The 21,193-nt window shown below is 68.9% G+C and overlaps 2 protein-coding genes across 2 annotated transcripts; one reads left to right on the top strand and one right to left on the bottom strand.

Moving 5' to 3' along the window:
- Nucleotides 1-524: 524 nt before the first annotated feature.
- On the top strand, nucleotides 525-5,700 carry THRA (thyroid hormone receptor alpha). Its single transcript, XM_080369401.1, has 7 exons — nucleotides 525-585; nucleotides 1,854-1,954; nucleotides 2,047-2,194; nucleotides 2,396-2,601; nucleotides 3,017-3,163; nucleotides 3,253-3,511; nucleotides 5,014-5,700. The coding sequence occupies exons 1-7, from the start codon at nucleotides 579-581 to the stop codon at nucleotides 5,262-5,264; spliced, it is 1,119 nt and encodes a 372-aa protein (XP_080225527.1). The 5' UTR covers nucleotides 525-578; the 3' UTR covers nucleotides 5,265-5,700.
- Nucleotides 5,701-8,992: 3,292 nt separating this feature from the next.
- On the bottom strand, nucleotides 8,993-19,176 carry NR1D1 (nuclear receptor subfamily 1 group D member 1). Its single transcript, XM_080369400.1, has 9 exons — nucleotides 18,649-19,176; nucleotides 15,090-18,534; nucleotides 12,704-13,069; nucleotides 12,520-12,608; nucleotides 12,293-12,437; nucleotides 11,121-11,581; nucleotides 10,799-10,984; nucleotides 9,419-9,629; nucleotides 8,993-9,330 (listed from the first exon to the last, which is right to left on the bottom strand). Exons 2-9 carry the CDS (start codon nucleotides 15,322-15,324, stop codon nucleotides 9,131-9,133), a joined length of 1,893 nt encoding a protein of 630 aa, XP_080225526.1. The 5' UTR covers nucleotides 15,325-18,534; nucleotides 18,649-19,176; the 3' UTR covers nucleotides 8,993-9,130.
- Between the last annotated feature and the right edge of the window lie 2,017 nt (nucleotides 19,177-21,193).

Consider the following 21,193-nt stretch of genomic DNA (forward strand, 5'->3'; position numbering starts at 1 on the left):
GCCGGCCGGGCCTGGCGGCTCCGCCAATGGGCTGGGGCCGGGCGGGCGAGGCGCGGACCCCCGCCGGCCGCCATTGGCTGAGCCCCTGTGACGTCACTTCCCCGCTGAGCCAAAAGGACATTTTGTCTTTGACTGTAAATGAGCCCCTCCCCCACCCCCGCCCCTCCCCCACCCGCTCCCCCTCCCCCCCCTTTCCCCTCCCCCACCCCTTCCTCGCCCCTCCCCCAGCCGCCACCCCTTCCCTTCCCCTCCCCCCCCGCCGCCACCCTTCCCCTCCCCCCTCCTCCCCCAGCCCCCTCCCCGGGCGGTGCCGAGGCCCGGGGTGGGGGTCCCCAGGGCCCCGGTCCCAGCTCGCACCCATGGGTCCGCACCCACGCGTGGCACTGCCCCTGCCCGCCCCCCCCCCCCCCCGGTGAGGGGCGCCCACCTCCTAGCTGGGGGGGGAGGGGGGGGGCTTGGGGAGGCCTGGGGGGGAGCTTGGGGGGGCCGTGGGGCACCGTCCCAGCCTGGCCCCCTCCCGCAGGTGGCTGGATGGCAAGCGCAAAAGAAAGAGCAGCCAATGTTTGGTGAAGACCAGCATGTCAGGTACAGGCTCCCCCCAGGACCCCCCCGGCACTGCCGGGCACCCCGGGGTCCCCCGGGCACCCCATGTTCCTGCTGAGTCCCACAGGGTCCCTTGGGCACCCCCACGTCCCTGCTGGGCACCCCAGGGTCCCCCCAGGCACCCCGTGTCCCTTCTGGGCACCCCAGGGTCCCCTGGACACTCCCACGTCCTTGCCAGGCACCCCAAGATCCTGTAGGCACCCCGTGTCCTTGTTATGTTCCCCAGGGTCCCACGGGCACCCCCACATCACTGCTGGGCACCCCCAGGGTCCCCGGGGCACCCCATGTTCCCCCTGGGCACCCCATGTTCCTGCCGAGTCGCCCAGGGTCCCTTGGGCACCCCAATGTCGCTGCTGGCCACCCAGGGTCCCCCGGGCACCCCATGTCCTTGCCAGGCACCCCAGGGTCCCTGGGGGACCCCATGTTCCTGCCAGACGCCCCAGGGTCCCCTGGCCCCCCAGCACCCCACATCCCTGCTGGGTCCCACAGAGTCCCCAGCACCCCACGTCCCTGCTAGGACCCCCAGCACCCCTGTCCTCTCAGGGTGCCTGTGCCCCCCCGTGCCCTGGGGCCGTGGGTCGGGCCGGGGCGGCGCTATCGGGGCCAGCAGCACCCTGGGGTGGGAGATAAGGGGGGCCCGGCCAGGCGCTGCCCCCCAGCCCTGCCCCATTCCCCAGCGGGGAGCGGCCGGCACGGCCAGATCCTGCCGGGCAGGAGGAGGGGCTGCGCCTCCCCGCTCGAGGAGGGGGCAGAGCACCCAGGGGCCCCCCATCCGGCACACACGTGGCACCAGGGTGGGCTTTTGGGACCCCAACTCCTGGGTTTGCTCCATGCCGGGGGGTGGGTGGGGAGCCCGGGGTGTTGGGGGGACCCCTCCATGTATTGTGGGTGCCTCAGTTTCCCTGTGAGGCTGGTGATGGGGGGGGGGGGGGGGGGGCTTGGGGGGCTGGTCCCCAGGCTGGGAGGCTGGGGGACCCCGGACAATAGCGGGGACAGTGGTCCATTGTGTGCCGGGGGGGACAGGGACGCTCCCCCCCTGCAGCCGGCTCCTGCTGGATAATGGGAGCTTTATTGCTGCGGGGGGCTCGGGCAGCCCCCCCCCCAGCCCCCCAGCCTTTAACCCTTCCCATGCCGGGGCTGCCTGCAGTGGGGCAGGGGGCAGATGGTGCTGCAGGGGGAAACTGAGGCAGGGGAGGGGAGATGCAGCGGGGGTCCCTGACACCCAGCACCCACCCCCCACCCCCCCCCAGGGTACATCCCTAGTTACCTGGACAAAGATGAACAGTGCGTGGTGTGCGGGGACAAAGCCACCGGCTACCACTACCGCTGCATCACCTGCGAGGGCTGCAAGGTGAGAGGGCAAGGTGCGGGCAGGGGGGGTCACGGGGGCTCACCGGGGCTCACCGCGTCACCCCAACCCCCCCCCACCCCTGCTATCCCTAGGGCTTTTTCCGTCGGACCATCCAGAAGAACCTGCACCCCACCTACTCCTGCAAGTACGATGGCTGCTGCGTCATCGACAAGATCACCCGCAACCAGTGCCAGCTCTGCCGCTTCAAGAAATGCATCTCCGTGGGCATGGCCATGGACCGTGAGTGCTGGGGGGGGCACCCACTGCTGCCACGGGGGGTGGGGTGGGGGTCCCGGCACGGCTGGGGGTGCTGTGGGGTGCAGCGTGGTGCCCGGTGCTGGAGCAGGCACAGGGGTGCCACGCCGCAGCCGTGGGGTGGGATACATTCTGCGTGGGGTTGGAAGAGGGGTGCTGGCTGATGGCGGGCGGGGGTCCCGGCAGTGGTGCTGGATGATTCGAAGCGGGTAGCGAAGCGGAAGCTGATCGAGGAGAACCGGGAGCGGCGGCGGAAGGAGGAGATGATCAAGTCGCTGCAGCATCGCCCCAACCCCAGCGCGGAGGAGTGGGAGCTGATCCACGTGGTGACAGAAGCCCACCGCAGCACCAACGCCCAGGGCAGCCACTGGAAGCAGAAGCGGAAATTCCTGGTGAGGGCATGGGGTGGGGGGAGCCCACTGGCACCCCGGGCCACCACCCCGGCCCCCCCCCCCCCCCCCCCCGCCCGGTGTCAGCTGAGCACCCCCCAGCTCGGTGCACACATGGCGGGCAGCGTACACGGTGCCTCCGCACCAGGGGGGCGGTCGGTGCTGGGGCTTTGGGACGTCGCCCGGTGTCCTTGAGCTTGTCACCCCCAGAAGGGTTAAGGGGTGAGCGGTGACCGAAGGGGACAGCTGCGGGGTGGCCCTGTCCCTGTCCCCGCGCTGGCACACAGCTCCCTCTCCTGGCTGCTGCCCCGCACCCAGCCCTGCCTCGGTTTCCCCCTGCCGTGATGGGGTGCTGGGGGGGTGGGGGGGGGGAACATGGTCACAGCGCAGCCCCCAACCCCGCCATCCATCCCCCCAGCCCGAGGACATCGGCCAGTCACCCATGGCCTCCATGCCTGATGGGGACAAAGTCGACCTGGAGGCGTTCAGCGAGTTTACAAAAATCATCACCCCGGCCATCACCCGCGTGGTCGACTTTGCCAAAAAACTGCCCATGTTTTCGGAGGTAAGGGGGGTCCAGGGGAGGGCGGGGGGGGGCGGGGCTGCAGTGGTCCCCCTGCTGATGCTGTCACCCCCCCCGCCCCTCCCTGGCAGCTGCCTTGCGAAGACCAGATCATCCTGCTGAAGGGCTGCTGCATGGAGATCATGTCGCTGCGGGCGGCCGTGCGCTACGACCCCGAGAGCGAGACGCTGACGCTCAGCGGGGAGATGGCCGTCAAGCGCGAGCAGCTCAAGAACGGCGGCCTCGGCGTCGTCTCCGATGCCATTTTCGACCTGGGCAAGTCCCTCTCTGCCTTCAACCTGGACGACACCGAGGTGGCCCTGCTCCAGGCTGTGCTGCTCATGTCCTCAGGTAGCGACATCAGCGTCCGCGCCCAGGGATGCTGGGGTGCGGAACGGGGTGGGCACCCAATGCCTGGGGAGCCATAAGGTGCATGGGTGGGCACCCTGACGCCCAGAATCTTCAGCATCCTGAGGGTGCGTTGGGGGGGCACCCCGATGCCTGGAGCCCCCGGTATCCTGGGGGTGCATTGGACAGGCACCCCAATGCTCAGAGCCCTTGGCATCCAGGGGGCATATTCACCAGGTGCCCTGATGCCCAGAGCCCCCGCCATCCTGGGGGTGCGTTGGGTGGGCACCCCAATGCCATGAGCCCCTGGCATCCTGGGGGTGCGTTGGGTGGGCACCCCAATGCCAGGAGCCTCTGGCATCCTGGGAGTGTGTTGGGTGGGCACCCCAATGCCATGAGCCCCTGGCATCCTGGGTGTGCGTTGGGTGGGCACCCCGATGCCCAGAATCTTCAGCATCCTGAGGGTGCGTTGAGTGGGCACCCCAATGTCCAGAGTCCCTGGCATCCTGGGGGTGCGTTGGGTGGGCACCCCAATGCCATGAGCCCCTGGCATCCTGGGGGTGCGTTGGGTGGGCACCCTGGGGAAACTGTGCCCCACTGGCTCTGGGGGGATATGGGGTTGGCACCCCAGTGCTCCGGGGTGCATGGGGTTGGGCACCTGGATGCTGTGAGTCCTCGGAGGTGGGCACGGCTGGGAGCTCCCAAGGTGGGCACTCAAACACCCACTGCCCTAGAGGCTGGGGGGGCACGGGGGGGCACCCAAATGCCCCTGGGGAGCTGTGCCAGGCCATACTGGGGGAATGTGGGAAGAGCACCCTCATTCCCAGTGTGCTGGGGAGCTGTGCTGGGCTGAAAGGGGTGCAAAAGTAGGCACCCCAATCCCCTGTGCCCCAGGAGTATGGAGTGGGCACCCCAATCCCTAATGCTGCAGCCTGGGGGTGCAGAGGGTGGGCACCCCAGTCCCAGTGCCCAGGAGCACAGGGTCAGCACCCTAATCCCAGTGCCCTGGAGCCTGGGGGTGCAAGGGTGGGCACCCCAGTCCCAGTGCCCAGGAGCACAGGGTCAGCACCCTAATCCCAGTGCCTTGGAGCCTGGGGGTGCAAGGGGTGGGCACCCCAGTCCGCAGTACCCCAAGAGCGTGGGGTGGGCACCCCAATCCCTAACGCTGCAGCCTAGGGGTGCAAGGGTGGGCACCCCAGTCCCAGTGCCCAGGAGCATGGTGTGGGCACCCTAATCCCAGTGCCCTGGAGCCTGGGGGTGGGTGCAAGGGTGGGCACCCCAATCCCTAACGCTGCAGCCTGGGGGTGCAAGGGTGGGCACCCCACCACCCAGTGCCCAGGATGAGCCCCTCGATGCCCTGGGGAGCCATGCCAGGCTGCAGAGGGTCTACAGGGTGGGCAACCCAACACCACGGGGCGGGGGGGGGGGGGGACGGACACGGAGCGCGCAGCCTTGGCGGGGAGGGTGATCCCCCTCCCTGGACGGTGGATTCCTTGTTCCCGCAGACCGGACGGGGCTGATCTGCGTGGAGAAGATCGAGAAGTGCCAGGAGACGTACCTGCTGGCCTTCGAGCACTACATCAACTACCGCAAACACAACATTCCCCACTTCTGGCCCAAGCTGCTGATGAAGGTGACGGATCTGCGGATGATCGGCGCCTGCCACGCCAGCCGCTTCCTGCACATGAAGGTGGAGTGTCCCACCGAGCTCTTCCCCCCCCTCTTCCTCGAGGTCTTCGAGGACCAGGAGGTGTAGGGCTGCCCACCCCCCCCAGTGCCCCCCCCCCCCCCGCCCCAGCTCTGCCCCCCCTCCACCCACCCCCCCTACATTTTTCTTATCCCTGCCCCACCCCCCCTCCAGGGGCGAGGGCGGGGGGATGCTGCGCCCAGGGTGGGGGGTCCCGCTGTGCCCCCCGCCGCCGCCCCCCCCCCCGCGCCCCAGGACTTGACGAATTTTGTTTGTTTGCACAGGGAAGGGCCCCAATGGTCGAGCGTTTCCTTTATTGTCCTTCTCTTCTTAGATTATTATTTTTTAAGCATTTATTTCCCTCCCTGAGAGGCTAAAATATTAAACTAACTGCACTTTGGAAGGAGAGAGGAGGAGGAGGAGGAGGAAGAGCAGAGGAGAGGAGGGGGCTCTGGGCTGCACAGGGAGAGGCTGCCCCGGGCCGGGGGGGGGCCCGTGGCCACATGCACTTTTGGCCGGGCAGCGGGGGCCGGAGGGGGGGTTGGGGCCAGGACCCCCCCATAGCGGGGTGGGGGGCACCGGGGGGGCATGGCGGTGGCAGGGGGGACCCCAGCCTAAAGGGGGGCAGGGCTGGTGGGTACCCCCAGCCCGCCAGCCTCTGGGTCTGCCCCGGCTGGGGTTGTGCCCCCCCCACCCCCCCTACCCCAGATTTGGGGCCAGATTCGGGGCTTTGGTTTTTCTCTCTTTTTTTTTGGGCTGAGAGGAGACGATTTTGTGCCAAGCGCCGGCGGACACTGGGCGCTGCGGGACACCGGGGGGGCGTCGTGGGGACCCTCTGCGGCTGCCCCCACCCCCCCACCTTTTCCGTTGTCTTTTTTTTTTTTTCTTTTTCTTTTTTTTTTTCTTTTTTTTTTGTTGTTGTTTTTACCCGTCGTCCTCGTGGGTTTATTTGTCGTGTCCGTCAGGAGTTGCAAAGGCCCCGGAGGTGCCAGCGAGGGGGAAGGGGGCAGCGGGTGCCCCCCCCCCAGGACCCCACATGTCCCCCACTGCACTACTGCCCTGGCCCCTCAGCAGCAGCACTTCGGGGGGCTGCACCCCCCAACCGCTCCCCCTGCTCCCGGGGGGGGCCAGGTGGCGGCAGGGGCCGGTAGGGGGGCTGGGGGGGGCCGGGGGGCCCAGCTCAGTGGGGGGCAGGGCTGTGGCGGGGCACCCGGGAATGGTTTTATCACCTTTTCCCCCCCCCCCGAGTTTAGGTTTGTGAATTTTTTCTTACCTCAGGCGGAGGCCGAGGGGGGGTGCGGGCCGGGGGGTGGCCGGCGAGGCAGGCAGCCTGCCGGAGCCCACCTAAGCTAATATATATATATATATAAATATATATAAAATATATAATTTTTGTAATTAAAAAAAAAAAATCTTTTTACGGGTCGTTTAAAAGCAAGAAATCCCAACACGAGACACTTCCCCCCCCCCCGCCCCCGTACCCCGGGCACAGGGGGCCAGGCTGGGCTCCCCACCACAGCCCAGCCCCCCCCCCCTGCCCCGGGGGTCATGTCCAGGGGTCCCGCCAGACCCCCTGCAGCCAGGTCAGGGGGTGCAGTGGGGCTGTGGCATGGCAGGGCTGTGGCAGCCATGGGTGCCCTGGCAGCCGCGGGGGGGTCACGGTGCCCCCGGCCCCTCGCAGCAGGGCCAGCTTTGCATGTGGTGCAGAATGTCTTAAAACTCTCACCCCAGGTGCCCGGCGCGGGGCAGCGGGGGGGTCCCAGTGTGGCCCCCAGCAGGCACGGCTGCAGGTTGTGCAATAGGAACCAGTGCTGGGGGGGGGCACAGGGGCTGGGGGCTCACCCCCCCAGCCCCCCATGGTCACGCTCAGCCCTGTGCTGCATGCGCCATCCAGCACTGGCCTTAACACGTGCCTTTGGGCTGGGGGCAGGGGCCACAGCCCCCCCGGCAGTGCCTGTGCCATCTGATGCCGGTGCAGCGGCCGTGCATGCTGGTGCAATGCCCGTGTGGTGGCCGCGCTGGGCCGTGCGGTGCTGGTGCAGTGGCTAAGCCGTGCCGGTGCAGTGGCCGTGCATGTTGGTGCAGTGCCGGTGCAGTGGCCATGCCTTGCTGGTGCAGCAGCTATGCGTGCTGGTGCAACGCTGGCACAGCAGCCAAGCCGTGCTGGTGCAGTGGCTGTGCACGCTGCTGCAGTGGTGGTGCAGCGGCCAAACCACGCCGTTGCAGTGGCCATGCAGCACCATTGCAGCGGCTGCACCAAGCCAGTGCAGTGATCCTGCAGTGCCATCGCAGAGGCCCTGCCATGCCAGTGCAGTGGCCGTGCATGCTGCTGCAGTGGTGGTGCAGTGGCCGTGCAGTACCAGTGCAGTAGCTGTGCAGCACCGTTGCAGTGGCCGTGCCGTGCCGGTGCAGTGGCTGTGCATGCTGCTGCAGTGGTGGTGCAGTGGCTGTGCCACACCACTGCAGTGGCCGTGCAGTACCAGTGCAGTAGCTGTGCAGCACCATCGCAGTGGCAGTGCACGCTGCTGCAGTGGTGGTGCAGTGGCCGTGCAGTACCAGTGCAGTAGCTGTGCAGCACCATCGCAGTGGCCGTGCCCGCTGCTGCAGTGGTGGTGCAGTGGCCGTGCAGTACCAGTGCAGTAGCTGTGCAGCACCATCGCAGTGGCCGTGCCCGCTGCTGCAGTGGTGGTGCAGTGGCCAAGCCATGCGAGCGTAATGGCCACGCAGCACCGTTGCAGTGGCCGCACCACACCGGCACAGTGGCCCTGCAGTGCCATTGCGGTGGCCGCGCACGCTGCTGCACTGCTGGTGCCGTAGCCACGCGCGATGCCCGTGTCCCCCTGCGCACGATGCCCTGCCTGCACGCTGCCCCCACTCGCTGCCCACCCACACGGGGCAGGACGGAGCCGTCACAGGACGTGTCTTAAGCAGCAAACGTGACCCCCCACACACAGCCGGGTGAGGCCCCCCCAGGCAGCAGCACGGTGCCCTGGGGTGGGTAATCCTTGGGGGGGCCCAGCCCGGCCCCCCGCCCCACTGGCCAGCACCCCCTCGCACTCCCCCGGGCCGCTCCCTCTTGTCTCCGTCTCGCGTCGCCATCGCACGTCCAGCATCGGCCCCGGCTTCACCGGGGGCGGGGGGGCAGGACCGGTGCTCCCCCCACCCACCCCCCCCGCCACTGCCTCCCCCCGGGCCGTCCCCATCCCCGTGTCCCCCTGTCCCCGTGTCCCCCGGCCCCCCCTAAGCACATACCTCATGGCTCCCGGAGCTGCCCCTGCTCGGGGCGGCGTCGAGCCCCGCCGGCACGGCTTGGCACGCCCTGGCACGGCACGGCCTGGCGTGGGGTCCCCCTACTATGCATGGTGGCGGCGGGGGGCCACGGCCGGCGTCGCTGAATGTAGGGCGCGGGACGGGGGGGCCGCTGAGCTCCGTGACAATCACAGTCTGTGACGTGCGATTTTAAACCCTTTTGTGTTTTGGTCAGGATTTTAAAGAAAGATATTTTTATGGTAATTGTTGCTGGTCTATTTTACTATATATTTATGTAATAAATATATGATGAAAAAAAAAAACAAAAAAAAAAACAACCAACCAAACCCAACCAAACCCACCCACACGGCTTGGCTGGATCCGGCCTCTTGCTTTCCACCACTGGCTGCCAAAGTGGGGGGGCCGGGGCGGGGGAACCCCCCCGGCACTGCCAGTGGAGCCGTGGGGCTGGTGCCCGACTGGGGTGGGAGGGGTGGGGGGTGTTCTGGCATCCTGGGGGGTGCAGCCCCCCCTGCCCCACCCTGGGGTGCCCGGCAGGCGCTGTGGGGGTTCGTGCTGCACCTGGGGGGGTTGGGTCGTGCGTCTGTGTCCCCTCCCCACCCGCGGTGCTATGTACAGGGGTGGCGGGTGCGTGGGGGAGGGGGTCCCTGGGGTCCGTCGGGGCCCTACTGGGCGTCGATGCGGAAGGAGAGCAGCTTCTCGGAGTGGAGGTTGTTGAGGGTGCGCAGGTCCGGCAGCTTCAGCAGCAGTTTGGTGAAGCGCGATGTCTCCGCCGGGTGCGTCTTCAGCACGAGGGCGCGCAGGGCGCGGATCAGCGTCTCCTGCAGCTGCTCCACCGATGCCGTGTCCTCCATGCCCGAGCGGTCTGCAGGGACGGGGTGTCACCAGGCGGGCAGCAATCCCCCCGGCGCACCCCGCCCCCCCGCCCCCCGCAACATCACCCTGGCTCCCACCTGCCGAGACCAGGACGACGGCGGTGAAGAGCCCCAGCTCCTCGTCGGTGAGGTCGAGGGCGCTGAGCTTCTCGCTGAACTCGAACATGGAGCTGAGCAGGTCACCCATGCCCATGCCCCACAGCTCCTCCAGGCTGTACTTTGTCCGGCTCATGAAAGTCACCGTCTGCTCCTTCACGTCGAAGAGCGAGGCGAAGCGAACCATCAGCACCTGTGGCACACGCGGCGTCAGCGGGACGGGGACACCCTGCACCCTGCAACGCGATGGGCTACCGTGCAGCGAAAGCGCTGTGGGGTGTTGAGCAAATGCCATGCTCTGTGCGTGCCGTGGGGCGCTGGGCAATGCCGTGCGTGGTGCTGCAACTCAGTGCATGGGACACCATGCAGTGCCACGGGGCACTGCGCCAGGCCGTGGGACACCACACAGTGCCAGGGGGCTCCGTGCCATGCTCTGGGGCACCGTGCCATGCTCTAGGAGAACAGTGCCCACACTGTGGGGCTCCATGCCGGTCCATGGGGCACCATGCCAGTCCATGGGGCACCGTGCAATGCCATGGAGCACCATGCCAGTCCATGGGGCACCGTGCAATGCCATGGAGCACCGTGCCAATCCATGGGGCACCGTGCAATGCCACAAGGCTCCATGCCAGTCCATGGGGCACCGTGCAATGCCATGGAGCACCGTGCCAATCCATGGGGCACCGTGCCAATCCATGGGGCACCGTGCAATGCCACAAGGCTCCATGCCGGTCCATGGGGCACCGTGCAATGCCATGGGGCACCGTGCAATGCCATGGGGCACCATGCAATGCCACAAGGCTCCATGCCGGTCCATGGGGCACCGTGCAATGCCATGGAGCACCGTGCAATGCCATGGGGCACCGTGCAATGCCACCAGGCTCCATGCTGGTCCATGGGGCATCATGCAATGCCATGGAGCACCATGCCAATCCATGGGGCACCGTGCAATGCCATGGAGCACCGTGCCAATCCATGGGGCACCGTGCAATGCCACCAGGCTCTGTGCTGGTCCGTGGGGCATCATGCAGTGCCATGGAGCACCATGCCAATCCATGGGGCACCATACAATGCCACAAGGCTCCATGCTGGTCCATGGGGCACCATGCAATGCCACCAGGCTCCATGTTGGTCCGTGGGGCACCGTGCCAATCCATGGGGCACCGTGCAATGCCACCAGGCTCCATGTTGGTCCGTGGGGCACCATGCAATGCTATGGAGCACTGTGCCAATCCACATGACACCATGCAATGGCACAGAGCAACATGCCGTGCCATGGGGCACTGTGCAAAGCTGTGGGGCACCATGCCGGGCCACGTGGCATCATGGCCTCCATTGAACCCTCACTGTCCCACGACATACCTCGAAGGTGCCAGCCTTGAGCAGGGTGACCTGGTCGTGCTGGGAGAGGGCCTGGAAGCCGGGAATGTGTTTGGCGAACTCGACCACCTCACGGACGGCGGGGGTGAAGCTGAGGGAGAAATCCTCCCAGATCTCCTGCACCGAGCGCCCGCTGCGGCCAGGCAGGTGGCTGTTCATGGGGCAGGCCTGCGGGTGACGGCACGGCTCAGCCCGGCACCGCGGGGCTCCCCCAGCCCCGCCACCGCGGCTCGGACAAGGCGATTAGTGCGATTAGTGTCTAAAAATACCCGGTGGGGGGGAGCGGGAGCCCCCGGGTGCTCACCGGCAGGACGTCCTTGGTGCCACAGGGCCAGGGACAGCCCCGCGCCGGGGGCTCGGGGTAGGCGGGGGGGCAGAGCCGGGGTTCGGGGGGGCCGGGGGCCCAGGTTGGGGGAGCGTCCCAGCGTAGGAGGCTGCTGTCGCAGGCCGGGGGGGGTCCCAGCTTGTCGTGTGCATAGACGAAGATCTCCTTGTGGGCCTTGGCCACCTGCGCGATGACGTCCTCGGTGGCCCCCCCGGGGCTGGGTGAGCGGGGGGGTGTCAGCTGCTGGGGGAACTGGGAGAAGCAGGCCGGGGGGGCGAGCAGTGGGGGGCCGGGGGGCGGTGCGCGGCCCCCTCCCGGCACTGGACCCTCGCCGGGGACGGGCATCCCTGGCAGGGCGCTGCCCATGCCGCTCATGGCGCTCTGCATCTCCGCCAGCATCCGCTGCTTCTCCCGCTTGGGGATGCGCCCGAAGCGCACCGCTGCGGGGGACACCGGCGTTAGCGAGCAACCAGGGCACGCCGCCCCCCCCCCCCCCCCAGCCCTGCACGATGTGGAGCTGGGGGCTGCAAGGAACGTGGCTGCAGCCCTACCCCCCCATCCTAGAGGGGGGGGACAGTCCTGAGTGCCAGGGCACTTGACCCTGGAGGGGACATTCAGCCCCCAGCACGGGGGTACCTGGTCCTGGAGGGGACACACAACCCCCAGCATGGGGTGACCCATCCCAGGAGGGGACACTCGGCCCCCAGCGTGGGAGGACACAGTCCTGAATGTGGGGGTACCCAGTCCTGAAGTGGGGACACAGCCCCCAGCATGGGGGTACCTGGTCCTGGAGGGGACACACAACCCCCAGCATGGGGGTGACCCATCCCAGGAGGGGACACTCGGCCCCCAGCGTGGGAGGACACAGTCCTGAATGTGGGGGTACCCAGTCTTGAAGGGGACACAGCCCCCAGCATGGGGGGGGGGGACCCATTCTAGGAGGAGATGTGCAGCCATATGGAAGGGGGGGGACATCCTGTGGGGCATACATGGCACCCAGTGCAGGCAGAGGGACACAGCTCTGGAAGGGACATACAGCCCTGCCTGTGGAGGGGACGCAGCCCACAAGGGGGACACACAGATACACCCCCAGAGGGACTGTACAACACGGGGTCCCCAGTTCTGGGGGGCCCGGGGGGGGCTGAGCTCACCATCACGGGACATGCCGACCAGCAGGCACTTCTTGAAGCGGCACTGCTGGCAGCGGTTGCGGTTGATGCGGACAATGGAGCAGTTCTCATTCTTCAGGCACTTCTTGTACTGGATGTTCTGCTGGATGCTGCGACGGAAGAAGCCCTGTGGGGTAGGGGGGGTGTCACTCAGGGACCCCCAGCACAGCGGGGGCTACCACCACCCCCTCTGGCCCCATCCCTGGTACCTTGCAGCCCTCACAGGCATGGACGCCGTAGTGGAAGCCGGAGGCGACATCCCCGCAGACCTTGCAGAGCAGCACCATCCCGTTCAGCTCTATGGAGGGACAGGGGTGAGTGGGGTCCCGACGTGCCCACTGGGGTGGGGTGGGCACACACACCACGTGCCATCCCCCCACCTGCCCCACTCACTGGTGACGGTGCTGCCAGCTTTGCTGGGCGAGCTGCGGCGCCGCTCGTCCACAGGGACCTGCTGCACCCCGGGGAAGTTCACTGAGGAGCTGTACGAGGAGGAGGAGGAGGAGGAGGAGGAGGAGGAGGAGGAGGAGGAGGAGGAGGAGGAGGAGGATGAAGGGGAGCCATCCTCATGGGGGGCCAGCGAGCCCCCACCGTAGGCACGGGAGTCCTGGAGGGAGCCGGTGGGTGATGGGGGAAAGTAGGTGGGGAAGGGCTGGGAGCCCGACGGGGAGCTGCTGTTGGAGCTGTCGCTGCAGAGCGAGACGGGGCTGGTGCGGTTGGGCGAGGCGCCGCTGGAGCCCACGTAGCTGATCACACCGCCTGCGAGCAGAGCACGGGACCACCCGTGTACTGAGCTGCACCGGGCTCAGCCACCCCCGGCCGACAGCAGGAGGGTGTCCCTGGGGAAGCACCTCGAACGCATCCTTGGACCCACGGGCACTCTGCCGCAGCGTGACCACACATGTGCCGCCCACCCTGACTCAGGCACAGTGCCTGCCAGATGCCACGGGTGCTGGCCCCACGTGGGACAGGATGGCCTGGGTGTGGGCTAGTTGGGGACATGGGCACGGCGCCCCGGAAGCATCCGTGGGAGGAACGCGGGCTGGGAACCCATCAGAGGCGTCACCGGGAGGTCACGGCAGTTCCACCTGCCGGCTCCGGCCCGTGGCACAGCCTGGTGCTCAGCCCCATGGCGCAGCCCCCCATAGCACTGGGGGGGGTGGGGTGTGTGTGTCACAGGGCAGCCCCCCTCAGTTGGCAGGATGCAACCCCACTGCTGGGCTGAGGCTGGGGGTGCTCTGCGTGGGGGTACCCCACAAAAGTGGGGACCAGCATGGGGGCACATGCCCTGGCACAGGTCACAGCCTCCCCCCCCCCAAACACCACACACAGCACCGGGACGCTGCTCTGGCTGACTCAGGGCCGCGACACGTGGAGGGTGATGTTGGGGACACACGGGATGGCCGGGGCCATGTGTCTCCCGCCGCACACGGTGCCACTGGCACGGATACCGCCATGCCGGAGCCAGCCTGCCACCGCCAGTCTGAGCCACCTCCAAAGAGGGTCACTGAATTGGGGACAGTGGGTCCCCCTACCACCTCCCACCCAGGACTGCAATTCCTGGGGACCCCCAGCTGCAATTCCAAATATTGAGTGGGGGGTCCCCTCACCCCAAAGCCCCTGGGACCCCCCACTCAATATTTGGAGGGGGGGGTCCCGGGGGCTTTGGGGCGAGGACACGCCCCAAGGGTTTGCCCCAAAGACGTGGGGGCTATTCCCAACCCCACAGCACCGGGACCCCCCGAGGACCCCCCCCCCCTCAATCGGCCTCCCCCCCCTCCTCCAGCCCCAGCTCAGGCGGCCTCACGCCGCCGCCCCACGTGCTCGAGCCGCACGTGGCCTCCCGCGGTCCCGCCCCTTCACGCTTTGCCCCGCCCCTTCCCTCCCATTGGTCCGCCGCGAATCCACGCCCCTTTTTATCGTTGCCCTGGTGATAGCCCGCCCTCCCCAGATTGGAAAGGGCGAGTGGAACGCGGCGTCCCCGCTTCCGGGTGTGACGTCACGAGGGGGGGTAGCGATGATGTCATGAGGCGACCAATGGGCGGGGGCGGGGCGGGGCTGCGGGGAAAACAAACTCCGCACGTGGCAGCGGCGGGGAGGGGGACACGTGCCGAGGGGGGGGGGGGGGGGGGGGCACCGCCTCCGTTTCCCCCCCCCCCGCCTCCTCCGTTCCCGTTGCCGGTGCGCGTCCCCGCGCGGGGCGCCCCGACATGGTGGCACCGCCCCCGCCGCCCACGGAGCGCTCGGTCCCCGCTTGTCCCGGTCCCGGAGCGCTCTCCCCTCCGCTGCCCGGGATAGCCGGGTGCACCGAGCCCGGTTCCTCACCCTTCGCACCCCCGTGTCCATCGCGCCCCGGCGTTCAGGACTCCCGGCTCCCGGTCTCCATCCCCACCGGAGCACCCCGGTACCGGTGTCCAGGTCGCCCCGGTGCGCAAGACGCCCGGTGCCCAGGCGCATCCCTCCCTGTCCCCCGCCCAGGGACGCCCCGGCCCCGCCGCCCGAGTCTTACCCCGCTATGCAGGACCGCCCGGTCCCGGTAGGAAGCAGCCCCGCTCCGGGATGCGGTCCCGGTACGCATCCTGCCCTGTCGGGTGTGCAGGACCCCCCGGTCCCGGTGGCCGTCCCCCTCCGCCTCACGGTCCCGGTGCACCGACCCCCGCCTCCGATCCGATGCTCGGAACCGCTCCCGCTGCTGGTGCCCGCACGGTCCCGCCGCGCACACCCGCGGGGAGGGGGGGGGGGGCGGGGGAGGGGGCGTCCGTTCCGCCGGGGCACTGACCTGTGCTGCCGGCTTCGGGGGCGGCCATCCTCACCGGGGGTGGGGGGCGGCGTGTCCCGGCTCCGCCGAGGGAACGGCGCCGAAGGGGGCCGCGGGGAGCCGAGCTGAGCCAAGCCGAGCCGTGCCGCGCCGCCGCCCGGCAAGGGCTGTTGTGCGCCCGCCGCCCGCCCCGCCGCCCGCCCGGACCGGCCGCGGCTGCGCACTGGGCCGCACGCGGCGCCGCCGCCTCCCCCATGTGATTCCCGGGGAGAGCCTCGTGCCCCAGTGACACACTTTCCGCCGGCGGCCCCGGCCCCGCGGCGCCACCGGGGAGCCCGGCGATAACGGGGACCCCCGCCCCGGGGCCGCCTCCCGGCCCCGCAGGGACCGGCCCCTGGCACCGGCCCCACTCACCCTGGCTGGGGCTGCCCGGGTGCTGCTGTCCCACTGCATGGCACTGGGGTGATGGCAGGGACAGCTGGTGACTTGTCACCCTGAGACCCTGCACGGTGTGGTCCCTGTGCTGGGGACACCCGGGTATGGCATCGTCCCCTGCACATGGCACTGTCCCCTGTGCTGGGCATACCTGGGTGCAGTACTTGGCACCCCTGTCACCTTGCACAGCGCTGTCCCCTGCACTGGGGACACCCGGGTATGGCACTGTCCCTGCACTGGGGATACTGGGGTATGGCAGTGTCCCTGCACTGGGGACGCCTGGGTATGGCAGCGTCCCCTCTGCATGGCACTGTCCCCTGCTCTGAGCCTACCTGGGTGCAGCACCTGGCACTCCTGTCACCTTGCACAGCACTGTCCCCTGTGCTGGGGACACCTGGGTGCAGCACTTGGCACCATTGTCAACTTGCACAGTGCTGTCCCCTGCTCTGGGGACACTCAGACATGGCACTGTCCCCTGCACATGGCACCATCCCCCACACTGTGGACACCCAAGTATGGTACCATCCCCTGTGCTGGGGACACCTGGATGCAGCACTTGGGACCCTTGTCACCTTGCACAGCACTGTCCCCTGTGCTGAGGACACCCAAGCATGGCACCATCGCCTGTGCTGGGGCCACCTGGGCACAGCACTTGGCACTCCTGTCACCTTGCACAACACTGCAAGGGGGACACCCTGCACTGAGCGTGGTACTGTCCCCTGCACCGCAGAGACCCAGGCACAGCACCAGCACCACTGCACCCTGCATGGCACTGTCCTCTGGGGGCCTGTGTCACCCAGCACAGCATGACCCCTGCACTGGGGACACCCAGGTACCCCTGTCACCCCACACAGCACTGGGAACGCCCAGGCACAGTGTGACACCAGTGCCACAGGACCCCTCCCCACCAGGGACAGCAGCGGCACAGCCCCTGGCATTGCCCCAGCACACACCACAGCGTGGCACAGCTGGACCCCCCGCCCAGCTCAGCACCCTGCCGCACTGTCCCCATGCCCCCCCAGCCCTGTCCCCGGTGCCACCAGGGCCATGCGCTGCCCACAACGGGTGCCCAGCGTGGCACGTGCCTGGCAGCCACCACCCAGCCTGGCCCTACTCCCAGTGGGCCGCAGGGGCTGCAGCGACGTGCTGCACCCGGTGCTGTGGTGCCAGGGCAGAACCGCTGAGCAGATCTGGGTCGTGGCACAGGGGCCAGCCCAGCCTGGTGGCACTGGGGTCTCTATGGGTGCTTGTGGCCCCTGGGGGGGAAGGGGGGGATGGTTTCAGGGGTGCCAGCACCCTCCTGGGTGCCACGTGCTGGGTGCTGCCCTGGCCCCCCAGCCAGGAGAAGAAGGTGCAGAGCGCAGATGTGCCAACACCAGGAAATCCTCGGAGCTAATCCCACGGGAGGAGAGGCCTCGGGTGCCCTGGCCATGCTGGGAGCCGCCAGCAGGGCTGTGCCGGGGGGGGCCTGCAGGGTGCCAGGGCAGGGACCCCAGAGCTCTGCACCCCAAGGACCCCCCTGGCACCAGCCCTGCTGGGTGCATGGGGCCACTCCTCAGCAGGGTAACCCCACCGGGTGCTGGGGCTGCTCCATGCCCGCGGGGCACCCCCACAGCAGCAGGGTGGTGGGGACACCCCGTCACCCTGCAGGAAGTGCCCTCACCCTGAGTCACCAGGCGGTTTGCGGTGCAGTGGCCACGCTGCGGCCAGCGCCTCCGGCAGGGAGAAGCTCCGGCAGCTCCCGGAAGGATGTGTGGGCCCCGGTTGGCACAGGGGCCGCAGGACCCGAGGGACACCGGCAGTGGGGAAAGGGGCCCTTTGATGCCCCACTCCCACTGGCAGCGGTGCCCAGGCTGCCCGGTGCGTGCAGGTGCCACCGACCCCACGCGGCGCCTCGTTCCCCACCCGGCGTGTTCCCGGCCGTGGCAATTAGCTGTGACTCAGCTGCTCTCCTCCGTTCAGAAAACAACCCCATGCGTGGCGGCGCAGCACATGGCACAGGGTGCGGAGCTGGCCCCGCGCCGCGATGCTCAGCAGACCTGGCTGCCTGGGTCCCCCAAGACCCCCGGGACAGGGCTGGGAGGGGCCATATAAATCCCGTGGGGACCCGCCATGGGGGTGCCCCCCCTGGCACAGTGGGTTGGTGTGGGGGGTGCCGTGAGCAGGGCCCCCCAGCCGGGTGCAGCCAGGACATGCTGGCAGCAGGATGGGGATGGTCTATGGGGGGCAGGGGGCCACCAAAGCCTCTGGGACAGCAGGGTGCTGCAGCCAGGCACGTGTGTGCTGTGCCCTGTGCAGGACCCTCCGCAGCTGGGCTGTCCCAGGGACACCACCCCCCCCAGGTGGGGGAATGTGCCCTGGGGGCTCCCTGCGGGTGTCCCCTGCGCCCCGTCATGGCAGTGCCGGTGCCAAGCGGTCCGTGGCACAGATGGGGCCCCCTCACCCCCCCTCCAAGGTCATCACGTGCCGCCACTCTCAGGCACCAGGGTGAGCCCTGCCTAGAGCGGTGGGGGGACACACGTGTCACCCCAGCCCTAGCGCTGGCCTTCCCAGAGGACAGCACCCCCCTGCCTGCACCCCCCCAGCCCCCCACTTCCACATCCCCCCTGGGGGAGGGGCTGGCCCTGGCCCCCTCCTCTGCAGTGGGCAACCCCACTGCTCCCCGGGGACAGGGGACAAGCCAGCAGCTGAGGCGCAGCTCGGTGGTGCCAGGGGCGCGGGTGTGATGGCCGGCGGCCGCGTGCCCCCGTGCCCGGGTTGCCGGTGCCGTGCGGCTGTGCCACGTGACGGTGCGCTCCGCTTGCTGGCAAACGCCTGCGTGCAGAGGGATTTATTTTTACTCCGGGCTGGCCGGGTTGTTTACCTTGTTGTACCTTTTCCAGGAAAAGGGGGGGGTGTCTCTGCCAGGGGTTTGTTCCTGCCTCTCGCCCCCCCCTCCCCTAGCTGGGCTCTGGGTGTCCGGCAAGGTAAAGAACCCCCAGCACTGCAGCCCCAGTGTGGGCACCCCCCCATGCTGTGGGGTCTTCAGTCCCTCCTGTGTTCACCCCCCCCAATCCCACAGGGTTCTTAACCCCTCCCCGTGTACCCCCACATCCCACGGGGTCTTCAGCCCCCTCCATGCAAGCCCCTCCCCATGCTTGGGCACCCTCCAGATCCACTGGGGGGCTGCAGCATCCCCATGGGGCTGAGGATGGTGGGTCTGGCTGGGTTCCTGGGGTGCATCGTGCCTCAGTTTCCCCACCCATAGCTGTGATGTTGGGGGGGGGGGGGCAACGAGAGACTGCGGGTCTCACCCTGCTTGGAGGATCCTGCACCCCTGAGCCCCCCCTCCCACCCCCATGGGACTCCAGTGCTGGCAGTGGGTGGGAGGGCAGGAGTGGTGGTGCTGCAGTGGGGTGCCAGGAAGGGGGAGCTGGGGGGTTTGGGGTGTCCTCCAGCAGCAGATCCACGGCTGAAATGCGGCGAGCAGCCCTGGCTCGTCCCCACGGCGCTTGGCTGGAGCCAGCGGCTCTGCTGCCAGGACTCGCCTTTCCCCTCCCCGCAGAAAGGGAAAAAATCAGGTAAACAAGGCAGGCCTGGCCCGACAGGGTGGGCGGGGGGCACCCCACGGTGGGCAGGGGGCACCCCACGGCAGCCGGGGGCACCCCACAGCGCCCCAGCACCGTGGGATGGGACAGAGCTGGGGGGGGGGGGGGGGGGCAGAGCCCCCAGGAGGTGCAGGGTCTGGGGGGTGCAGGGTGCAAGAGGGCAGGGAGGCGCAGGATCTGGGGGTACAGGGGGGTCCCAGGTGGGTGGAGGTGCAGGATTTAGGGGTGAAGGCACCCCGGGAGGGTGTGTGGACCCAGGGATGCTGCAGGGACCCCAGGAGGGGTGCAGGGTTGCAGGGTCTGGGGGTGCAGGGGACCCCAGGAGGGTGCAGGATCTGGGGGTGCAGGGACCCTGGGAGGGTGCCGGGGTCTGGGGGCACAGAGACCTCAGGAGGGTGCAGGGGTGGTGGGCCTGGGGGTGCAGGGACCCCAGGAGGATGGAGGGTCTGGGGGTGCAGAGACCCTGGGAGGGTGCTGGGTCTGGGGGTGCAGGGACCCCAGGGGTTGCAGGGACCCAGAGATCAGGGTGATGGAGCAGCTGGGGTGGGGGGTGGGGGGTTCCTATGGCCCCCACCTGCAGGGTGGGGCTGCAGAGGGCGCTGCCCCCCCCCCCCCCCCCCCCCCCCCCGTCTGCGGCCCCATAAATCTCATGTGCTGATGTCTGTGTTCCCCTTGCAGCGCCACGGCCACGGCTCCGCGCCGGAGGGAGGGGAGCGGCAGCACCGGCGGGGGGGTGGGGGGGGGCTGATGAACCCCACCCCCACCCCCAGGGCAACGCAGCGTCGGGATCCCCCTCCCTTTTTCCCACACCTCCATAGCCCCATCCTTGGCTTCCCCAAAACACAGATGGGTGCAGATGTGGGGCAGCCCAGCCCCAGCCCCCCCCCCCGCCCCGTGCGCACGCCAGAGGAAGGGGAGGGCAGCGGCAGCACCACCGGGGCGGGGGGGGGGCTGATGGACCCCCCACTCCAGGGCACCCAGCGTGGGGATCCCCCTCCCCTTCCCCACACCACAGCCATGTGGGGAAGCCCCCCCGCCCTCCCCCGATGTGCATGCCGTAGGGAGATGAGGGCGGCAGCAACACCGGGGGGGGGGGGGGGGCTGATGGACCCACCCCAGGGCACGCAGCATGGGGATCCCCCGCCCCTTTCCCACACCTCCCACGTTGGCTTCCCCAAAACACAGCTGGATGCAGATGTGGGGCAGCCCCCCGACCCCACGGCAACGTGTGCCGGAGGGAGGGGAGGGCAGTAGCAGCCCCCCGGGGGGAGGCCTGATGGACCCCCACCACCACCGCAGGGCATGCAGCGTGGGGATCCCCCTCCGCTTTCCCCACACCTCCACAGCCCCATCGCTGGCTTCCCCAAACCAGTTAGGCGCAGATGTGGGGCAGCCCCCCCCCCCCCCCCCCCCCCCCCCGCAGCCCCACGACCCCACGGTGGCCGCCGGCTTTAGGGCAGCGGGCCGGTTGGCATCTGTGGCAGCCCATGTGAGCAGGTGCTCCCCTCCCTCCTCCTCCTCCTCCCTCCTCTTCTTCCTCCTGCTGTGGGGTGCAGGGAGCCCTCTCCATCGCAGCAAGCTGGCTGCGGTGTCACGTGGCGCTGGCATGTGAGCCCCTGCTCCATTTTTTAGCCCCGGCAGCCTCCCCGCGCTGCAGAGCCATGTGCAGGCGGGTGCCCGGGCGGCACGTGGGCCCTGCCGCAGCGGGGACGGGGGGCACCGGCAGCCCCCCGGGCCGGGCTGCCACAGCCACGCGTGGATACGAGCATAGGTGGCAGGACGGCCACGCGTGTGTGCGCGCAGCGGGAAGGCGCCGCAGGCCGGAGGGCTTGGCGTGACACGCGGCGCACGGGGGCGGAGGGCTTCCCCTGCTCCCGCACCGGGGGCGGTGGCACTGCCGGTGCGGAGGGGGACCCCACGATGCATAGGGGGGGGCTGCTGTGGGGGGGACCACGCATCCGTGCCCCCCCTCCCCCCCCCGCCCCCGGAATGCAGCTCTGCAGAAAGCCATGTCCCTACATGGCCCCAGCGTGTCCCCGGCACGTGCCCTGCGTGTCCCCTGTGTGTCCCCAATGCTGCGGCCCCGTGTGCTGCGGGGGGTGT

The sequence above is a fragment of the Falco punctatus genome, assembly GCF_963210335.1.
Source record: "Falco punctatus genome assembly, chromosome: 19".
Lineage (NCBI taxonomy): Eukaryota > Metazoa > Chordata > Aves > Falconiformes > Falconidae > Falco > Falco punctatus.